At 38.4% G+C, this 9,860-nt stretch overlaps 1 protein-coding gene across 5 annotated transcripts in view; it reads left to right on the top strand.

The window, feature by feature from the left end:
• Positions 1 to 1,777: 1,777 nt before the first annotated feature.
• Positions 1,778 to 9,860, top strand: part of PTPRM (protein tyrosine phosphatase, receptor type M) — a 386,144-nt gene continuing 378,061 nt past the window's right edge. For all 5 annotated transcript variants that reach the window (XM_019473357.1, XM_019473356.1, XM_019473355.1 and 2 more), the window contains exon 1: positions 1,778 to 1,901. In XM_019473357.1, the coding sequence (XP_019328902.1) occupies positions 1,892 to 1,901 (10 nt within the window). In that variant the 5' untranslated portion in view covers positions 1,778 to 1,891. The remainder of the gene's footprint in view (positions 1,902 to 9,860) is intronic.

Raw genomic sequence — 9,860 nt, 5'->3', positions numbered from 1 at the left:
TGAAATTCAGCTTGTGGTGTATTTTATGAAGTTTGAAGTAATATTTATGCAAGTACTAGAACAAATGTGTAAATGGCTGCCTAATTTTCTAAGCCTTCCTGCTGGAAATGTTGCAGCTGTTATTTGATATACTTTATACAAGTCTCTTGTATTTCTGAATTTGTTTAACTTTAGGAGAGAGATAATTTATATCTGTTGTTACCATTGAGGTGAAATATTAGAGTTTGGAGTTGCAAGTTCTTTAATGGGTTTTCTGTTCCCACTGGATTACCTAACTGAATCTTGTGCACTTAAAATTGTACAGAAAGATGCAGTGTCCAGAGGTGCCAATTTCCCCGATATACCTAGAGCTAACAAAGACTTCCTATAGAAAGATATTTTAGAACAGAGAACAGTATAAGATGACCTGTATCCAAGGGCAGGGCAAACATGATATGTCTATAAAAACCAATGGCACTGTAGGAGAACAAAAAATGAAATTATTTGGTGATTGCGTATAAAATTAGGGTTTTTTGAAAATTATATGCTTGCAAAGTGCTTGTCATGAATCTCAAATATAAACTGGGACGAGCTATTAGGAAGGCTGGACTTCAGTTAGGTGAAGCTTGTCAGGTATAATGAAATTTTGTCTTCTATTATCCTACTTTTTTATAAGGTATTCTGTAATGCCATTTGTAATGTTCCAGGAAAATTTAGATTTTTAAAGTCTTATTTAAAAGCTAGGTTTTGTCTGTTTCCTATTTTAATACAGCTTGGCAAGGCTAAGCCTGCTGTGCCTATGGACAGGTAGCAAAGATGATGAATAGCCCTAAAGTTTAGTTTTGTTTGAACAGCTGCAGAGTTTACTTTAATATGGACTGAAATATCATGACTAGGGTTATATTTGTTTTCCCGAATAGGAAAGATGTCATTCGTCACTGGAGTGAAACATGAAACATCAAAGAAAACAGAATTTTGTAACGCTGCATTAGTCTCCTGTTAGAAGAGAACGATGTAAAAAGGCTGGAAAAGTTTCCTCTGTACCAAAGGGAAAAGCAAAGCTTTTCCGTTTTCTTGTGGATAATGTTAGATTCCGTTCTTCTAAATTCGTGACATTAGATTTTTCCCTGCCCCAGCTTGGGATAGCGTGAGCTTTTACAACATCTTATTCTTTTCTAAATTACTTGGAAGGGAATGGGAAAAAGAGAGGAAATAATACTGTTTTCTTTCAGGGAGTTTGAGGCTATGCACAGATTTGCATTTTGAGATAGATGGGCTGTATTGTACCAGAGGTGCTGATCCCACAAACACCCAGGCTGGTACCGGTTTGCAACGCAGCACACCTGGGAGCATCTAGGCCTTCCCTTACTTGGAAACCAAGATACAGGAATGGGAGCTGATGTTCCCACACTTTAAAGTTTTCTTCTAAAATGTAGGTTCTCAGGCATGGAATAGTTTGTTTTTCCTGAAGAATGCTAATCATTCAATCTTTGACGTTCTGAGTTTTACCGCTTTTTATTTTATTGGTTTGGTTTTGATACCTGATGATTGTGTCATACGAGAAAATTTGTCTGCAGTTCTAAATCTGCTCTTTTACCTTTGGGATTTTGTTTTCATGACAAGAAGGTTTTATGCCCTCTCAGAAAGTGATGATTAGTAAATACATAATCCTTTGTATTAAAAGACATTTAAAAATTACACAGCCTGCATTGAATCATGTTGCAGTTGTTAGGATTAGAGATTCATAATCTGTTATCTGCATGCCTTGTTTAATTTTTACCTTTGTTTTTATTTTACAGGATGCTGTACTTTCGATGAGCCTCTCAGTTCCTGTGGCTATAGTCAGTCAGATGATGATGATCTTAACTGGGATCAGGTGAACGCACCGATAAAGCCCTCCTCAGGTCAAGGGATGCCATCTGGTTGGTCTTTTATTTTGCTTTGTTTCTCTTTGACATTAGCTTATGTGTTTATTCAGCATTTCTTGACAGTGCTATCATTAGAATGCTACTTTGTCTAAATCTGTTTGTTAATTGCAATACTCAGATCTTCCAAGTGATTTTTGTGAGGGATATTTAGCAAAGCAAAGGTTTTCTTTCATTGTGTGGGGAACGTAAAGGTTAGAAAATAGAAATAGAAACTTGGTGTCATCAGGGAAGGCAGAAAGAAAACAGAATGATGGCATGAAAATGAGTATGAAGTAGTACTAAAAACAGGTAGATGGGACTACTCAGGAAGACTCAGAAGAGATAAAACAAAGATGGCCTTAGGCATTTTCATTGAAAGAGATATTAATCAAAGTCTGTTCTGAAAAGAAATGGAGAGTGAAAAAGAGGTGAGAGAAAAAGGAGAGCAGAGGTATCCTGAAACAAAGGGCCTCAATGATGTTATGTTTGTTGTGTTTAAAAGACAGCTGTGATACTATTATTTAATGTACTTTGTGCACTGCATGTAGTTGGACCTAATTCTGTAGCAACAACCCTTGCATTCTATTGAACTATAAACTTACTCTGGTAATACAGTCATTCCTTTACCACTTCACCCACACAAATATGTAAAATCTGACCATTGGTTTTAAACTATTCACTAGCCTAAAATGTATCAATTATTCTTTTTTCATGTTTTTATCTACGCATGTTAAAAGTTCCCCCCATGTACTGATCTCCATCTCCTGGGGGATGATTGCCTGCAGCCCAGCTCAGCATCTTCTTTGGCTTTTAAAGACTGAGCCTCCTGTGACAATTGTCACCTAGAAGTAGTCAAAACAAAAAGACCACTTCGTAAAATCACTGGTTGTAGCAACATGGGACTTCTGCATTAGCCTCATAATTTAGTATAAACATATCCAGAATGCTTAAAAGCATTGCAGATCAATGTCCTGGTGTTTCACATCTGTTTCAATTAGTTCTTTAAAGCACCTGTAATGTACTTTGGTGTTTGTGTAAAAAAATCTCTTTAATAGTTGTCATTCTCAAGAAAATGTTCCTCCCTTTTTTTTGGATAAGGGAATTAGGAGAGAAACGGTGTGAATCTTCAAAAGTGATTATATAAACAAAACCTGAACGTATGCACTCATCACTAGTGGACTAATAAATGTGCTAATGTATGATATGCACTAATCAGCCCTAGATATCATTCACTTGTAAAAATGCTCTCAGCGGTCTTCGCTATAGATTTATTAATGTTGCCATGTGTTGTGGATGACATCATATCTGAGGTTGATGGTTGAACTGAAGTGCCTTTTCCTTCAGCACTTCGTTTCCTCTGGCAAAGGTAGGACTCCCAACTTCAAGATGAATGTTCAGTTTGCCTGAGTCCCGGCACTTGGATTGTCATGCTAGATTGAGTTCATCATCCCAGATAAAGGAGATTCTTGCAAATTCCTTTTTAAACTGGCACTTGTCCAGTGGTCTTGGCACACACTGCTAAAAATTTTCTAGACTATTTCATTAGTGCTTAATACTGTTTCTCAAATTGGAGCTAACACACATAGTTTATCAGTCATCTTGGCTTGTAGTACAAGCTATACATTCTTTTCTCAATCACGCCACTGGAAATTCTCTTTCTATTCCAAATTTCATTCATTACTCTCCCCACTTGGATTTTGTGAAAGCGATTGTCAGTATATGTTGTTCAGTCTTCTTGGCAGATGGAAGAGGTTCAAATCTATGTTCTTTTCTGTGATGACCATAGGCTTGAAGATTTTTTTTGGTTTGTTTTGTGTTCCCAGGGGCATGAGTCCAGACTAGGGACTGGTATTTTTATGGAGGGAAAATTATATAGATGTAATTTTATTTATCAGATGTCATACAACTTATTTCTTATTTGTCTTCCTGCCTTTTTATCAGAAGACTAAAATAATGTTCTGATGATCAAGTAAAAAGATATTAAATTTGGTAATAAATTATATTTAGAGTTTAGGGAGTTTTATTTCTGCCCATAAAGGAAGTGAAATATGCTTTGGGAGTCTTGGGTCAGAAGATGAACGAAGTGGTCTGAGGGGGGTTGTGGATATTGGTGCCTTAAAAGGTCAAAAACCCCTTTGAGAGGGAAAGAAATGCTCATTTTTTGCAAATGAGAAGCAATGTGTCTAAGGGCACGATTCAGTCAAGTGGCATCTTATTTTTCCTCATAATTTCATCTAGACAGTTTTTTCCTGTTCTTGTTCAAATCATCATCTTAATGATTTTAATTAGTTTTCAGTTAGCCTTAGCTAGAGAGTTATGTGATACACTTAAGAAATTATTTCAAGTAGTTTGTCAGCAGTTTGAGCTACATATTTTAGAAAAAATAACTTCAGATGAAAATGAATAGAACATCTTAAGATTAATGGTTTGTGGGGGATTCTTGGCTTGAAAGCAAAATGCTTTATGCAACAATGTTGTAATACTAGACTGAAACAAGAACTCTCAGTTCAGTAGTCCCTTGTCGGTAGAAAAAATTAATGCACATAACATTCCTAATTTCAGGCAATATGCTCCAGTGAGTGAGTTGATATTAATGTATAATATTTTGTATCATTTGGTGGCAGTCAGGGGGAAGCACACTAGTTATGGCATTTGATTTATTTTAATCCACATGAGACTGTTGAGACCATAGCTGTACTTCAGATAGATAAATATTTTTGGCTTGATATGTTATTTCAGTGGGGCAAAAGAATGTCATATAACATTCATGCATATGTGTGCATGCATTAATGTACACACTATATTTACATGTTAGTGAACGTTAATAGTTCTTTGTGAGATCTAGTTTTAAATGAAAACTGATAAGTTTTATCCAAGATAATAATAAAAAGTTTCTAAAAGTGCTTCTTACAGTGGACTTTAAGCCTTGCTGGATTGTTACGGTAGTAGAAAAAGATGAAGTCATTGCTACTAAAGTAAGTAGGGTGCTAGCACTCTAATTTTCTTGATAAATATAAGCATGACCTTTAATGAGTCAGTACTAATCTGAAATTGCATTAAACAGACCCAAAAAGCAATGACATGTATATATTGGTATGGATTAAATGAGTGTTTAATCCACTGCTCTTCTGTTTCAAGTGTCCTGTGAGTCAGATGGAGTAAATACTGTAGGAAGAGTGGCTCTTCCCTTTTCTCAGCCTCTGTCTTTCTCCTTGTGTTTCTGTTCCAAGAATGTATGTTTATAATAGCATTCAAAACTCTAATTATAGAAACACTTAGTCATTATTGATGCCATCTTGCATCGTCCTATAGAACAGTTACAGCAGTTTGATATTAATGTGTTTATATAATACACATTTACAATTATAGCTAACTGTAAACCCTCTAGCTGTCTAGATGTCTTCAGAAAAATATGCCCAAACAGTAGATTACTCTATTGGCAAGGTGTTGGCAGTGGGGCGGGGGGGCTGCAGGAGCGGCCTCTGTGAGAAGAGACCAGGGGCTGCCCCATGTTGGATGCATCCAGTTCCAGCCAGCTCCAATGGACCCACCACAGGGCACAGCTGAGCCCCTTAGCGATGCTGGTGGCACCTCTGGGACAGCGTGTTTAAGAAAGGGTAGAAAACATTGGGCAGCAGGTGTGAGAGAGGAGTGAGAAAAATGTGAGAGAAACAGCCCTGCAGATACCAAGGTCAGAGAAGGAGGGGGAGGAGATGCTCCAGGCACTGGAGCAGAGATTCCTCTGGAGCCCATGGAGAAGACAGTGATGAAGCAGGTTGTCCCCTGCAGCCCATGGACACCACGCCAGAGCAGATATCCACGCTGCAGCCTGTGCAGGACCCCATACCGCAGCAGGTGGACATGCCCTGAAGGAAGCTGTAGCCTGTGGAGAGCCCACACTGGAGCAGGCTCTTGGCAGGAGCTGTGGACCTTGGAGAGGAACCCATGCAGGAGCAGGCTTTCTGGCAGGATCTGCAGCCTGTGGGGTACCCACACTGGAGCAGTACGTTCCTGAAGGACTGTACCCTGTGGTAAGGACCCACGTTGGAGCAGTTCCTGAAGAACTGCAGCTTGTGGGAAGGACCCATGTTGGAGCAGTTCATGAAGAACTGTCTCTTGCAGGAGGTACCCCATGCTGGAGGGGGGAAAAGTATGAGTCATCATATAGTTAGTAAATTTTCAGGGAGAGATTTTTATGCTTTCCTTCATGTTGCCTCACTGTTGGAAGGTGCTCCCTCTAAACACGTATGTGGCCTTCTCATTGTTTTTAAAACTTTCTTTTGTCATGGTGTATATTTAAAAAAAAAAAAAAAAAAAAAGTTGTGCCTAAATCCCTTCACGCTGTTCTGATCAGTACTGTTTCCTTACCTCATTCGTTTGTTCCATTTTTCATTTTGTGTTTACCCAGCAGTTCTGTTTAGTGCTCCAAGGTCCTGTGACAATGCAACTAAACATAAACAGTCTTCTGGAGCTTTTCTTCCTGCATTTCTAATCTGGTTTTTGGTTGATCTCCCAGATCTTGATTTCTTTCTCTGGCCTATGCCTGTCCTACTCTCACTCCAAAGTCCCATTTATGCTCATGTCCCATCCAACTCATTGTGGCCTGTTAGCATTTTGGCATTGTGGTGTTCCCACAGGGTATTCTGGTACTTTACATTAAAACTCAAAACTATTGCTTACTGAGAGATGTTTATAGGAAGGAATGTAGGCTGAGTGTGTGAGACTGCAGTAGCGAAGCCATGACTCTGACACCTGGCAGTGTATCCTAGAAGGGAAGAAGGAAGAACTGAGAGCAACAGAGGTGTTGGTTGGATTAAAGGGCGGGTGGGTTACAAGCTGAAGAATTAATATGTGTGTAAATATATATATATATATATATGGACACATCCATGTGTATGTATGGATGCCAGTTTACCGATTGAGAACAACTGGCATACAGACAGCAGTGAAGAGAAGAGAATGCAGGGTCCGAGCTCTGAAACAGGGAGTTAGGTAGGATCTGGAGTAGTCTGAGGAATGAGTAGGGTAAGAGTTGAGAAAACTCAGATGAGTAGAACAAACAAAACACGGATAATTATGCAAACTTCAAATCACAACAGAATTTTTGAGATATTTGAGTGCATTGTGTTAGTTTATGTACTGCTACAGTGAGTCTTGTCACTGACAGTGATACAATTAGAATTTTACAGATTACTGTAAGAAATGCAAATATTGTCAAGAGTCTGCTCTATTTGTCATTTGCTGGATATAATTTCTGTTCATGTCCGTGTATTTTGTTACAAAACACCGTTCAGTTGTATAAAATCTTTTTACAGTGTTTCACAGTTCCAGTTGATTTCTAAAGGACAGTAGCATCATTTTTCTTCGATGCAACGGTTGCTTTGATATCACTGAAGGGGATGTCACTGCATTTGCAATGAGTCACTGGCATAAGCCTTTCATTCATTTTAGAATAGTTCAAAATCAATTACAAATCAAATCTTCACAGGCTGCCATTCAGTGCATTGAAAGGATGTTTTCAGCAATGGAGAGTTCTGTGTTTAATGTAGTGCTGGTCAAAGTCAGGATGAGGATTCTGTTTGTGCTGTTTGAGGTGATAATATATGATTTTCATGGCTATATGTAATTTTTTGAATGGCCTACTGTGGTTATTTGTATCCTGAATATCTAGCGTAGCTTAATGTTTAGCAATGACTATGCAGTGTCTGCAGAATATGCATATAATGCTTATATTAATTATTGTTTAAAATGGCCTTTTGATACCTAGTTAGCAGACATGCATAGCTAGCAGATATTCCATAAACCAAGATTACTGATTTAAAGGAGTATTTAATATTATAGAATGTGAAGTAATTGTGTGAAAAAGGTACATCGTTGTTTAATTGTGTGTAGAAGAGTTGTGATCCTTTTAAAAAGATAGATGAAGTGATCAGTTGGCAAGTCTATATTAAAGCCAACTGCAATGTCTTAACATGTAAAGTTATAGTACTTTGACTTTCCATTGTGATGAGTATTTTATCACTAACTATATTTTAGCACTGCATTGTGTTTGTGTTCTGTGTTAGCAGGGATGCTTTTCTTCTGTTTACTTTGATATAGAAGAGAATTAAATGTGTTTCTTACACAATTCTGTTTCTTTCCGGTTGCTTTTAATTGGTTGCTTTTTTTAATTCATTTGAATGCTATCCAGAGATAACGTAAATTACTATCAAGGTGTGGGAGTTGCACCTTGTTCACTGTGTTCAAGTTACATTTTTTTCGTAGAATTTTCTAGACCCAGAACACTAGCATGTTTAGCATTTTGTTGCGCATCCAGGTAATAGCTGCAGGCATTAAGGACATGTGTCTTTTGCAAGCAGCTCCAGCTCGTGTTGACACATTCAAGCCAGTTTCCAATTAACTGCGTAAGCTAATATCAGTTGCTGCTAATACGGAGCAACACAGAGGTCAGCCCGAGCAAACCATCTGAGTATGGACCCAGCTGGCTTTGTGCTGCCATGGCTACAGTGCAAGCGCTAAAGGGGTTAGCTACTTTAAAAACATACCTAGAGACTTAGTGAGTAGTGCGCTTAACAGATTTGTTCAACAACCAAAATAATGCCACCAGCTATGTCTGAGGTATTGCTTGTTGTGATAACTTACAGGAATCTTAGGTCAGAAGTTACAAAAATGACCTTGACTTACAAATTTCAGCACCTGGCACAAATACTGGGTTTATTACAAATACTGAGCATCTGGTATTCTTGCAAAGGGAAGTAAAAGACTAATCAGCATCAGAATCTCTGATTCTGAATCACTGATGGACAATGTTCCTAGCTTGCGTAATAGGCCAACTAGACAAGCTATTTGAATGTATTTTGCCTACACGCCTAATAGCTTTCAGTCAAAATGGTGGGGTTAATATGCTAATGATTTATTTAATCTTTTGTTGTAGATGTTCTCTACATACGCCTTTTATTTTACACTTTTCTTTTGTAGAACAAAGTATTTTGAATATAAACAGAGTGGTTCATGAGGTAATGCCCAATATAGATGACTTACTTTCAAATTTTCATTTGAAGCAACGGGCTTTCTTTAGTATTTATAACTCTAACTTACCAGGAGGAGGATAACAGTTGTCCTGTTTTCTTATGCATTCCAGCAGCCCTCTGACGTTTGAGTACAAAATCGCAGAACATGCTGCAACTCGTGGAAGTGGGTGGGAGACGCTATGTTAGAATCCACCAATAGCTGTTAAAGATTTGTTGAAGATGTTTGACTGGAAAATGATGATACGATAAATTATGACTTTTTTAATGTTTGAGGAACTCTCCTCTTCTGCAGAAGTCAGACGGAGGCTATATGAAAGGTCTGGGAATTCATTTCTCATTGAACCAGAGTATTCTCAAAGGAAGCTGGAAGATAGAGTTGACTGCTGAGGGTATTTCTGTGTAACACCATGTAGTGCCACACAGCGCTAAGCAAGCCCTCTAGCCTAACTCATTTACCTTGCTGTGACTACACGTTTCCTGCTGAGGTTATATGTAACACCTGCCATAATATATGCTGAGAAGCAGCTAACATAATAAGCTAGACACTGGAGCTGGGTTTGAAATGGATTTCTTGACAACAAAAATGTTTAGGATTACAAAGTTTTACTGTTACACATTGGAAACCCAGTCTCCCTCCCATATTCCACCCATAGTGGCAGACACTATCCTGCTGGTTAAGTGCAGAATCTTGTTTCAGATTTCCCTGCTAAATTAAAAGTAGAAGTACACTGAATAACTGGGTTTTTGTTTGCGTGTTTGTTTTCCCTCCCTGGAGCGTTCATGAGGAGTTCCTTTGGATGAGGTAGGAGAATCCCAACAGGAGAGAGGGAAAGTGAGGTAGGAGAATCCCAACAAGAGAGATCTACCAAAGGTCTTGGGAGTCTGGGGAGGTCCCTGCTGACTGGAAGCTAGCCAATGTTATTCCAATTTACAAGAAGGGTGT

This window comes from Aptenodytes forsteri, unplaced genomic scaffold, assembly GCF_000699145.1.
Source record: "Aptenodytes forsteri isolate BGI_AS27 unplaced genomic scaffold, ASM69914v1 Scaffold229, whole genome shotgun sequence".
Lineage (NCBI taxonomy): Eukaryota > Metazoa > Chordata > Aves > Sphenisciformes > Spheniscidae > Aptenodytes > Aptenodytes forsteri.
The sequence above is the reverse complement of the archived record's forward strand: the minus strand, read 5'-3'. Positions and strand labels throughout refer to the sequence as shown.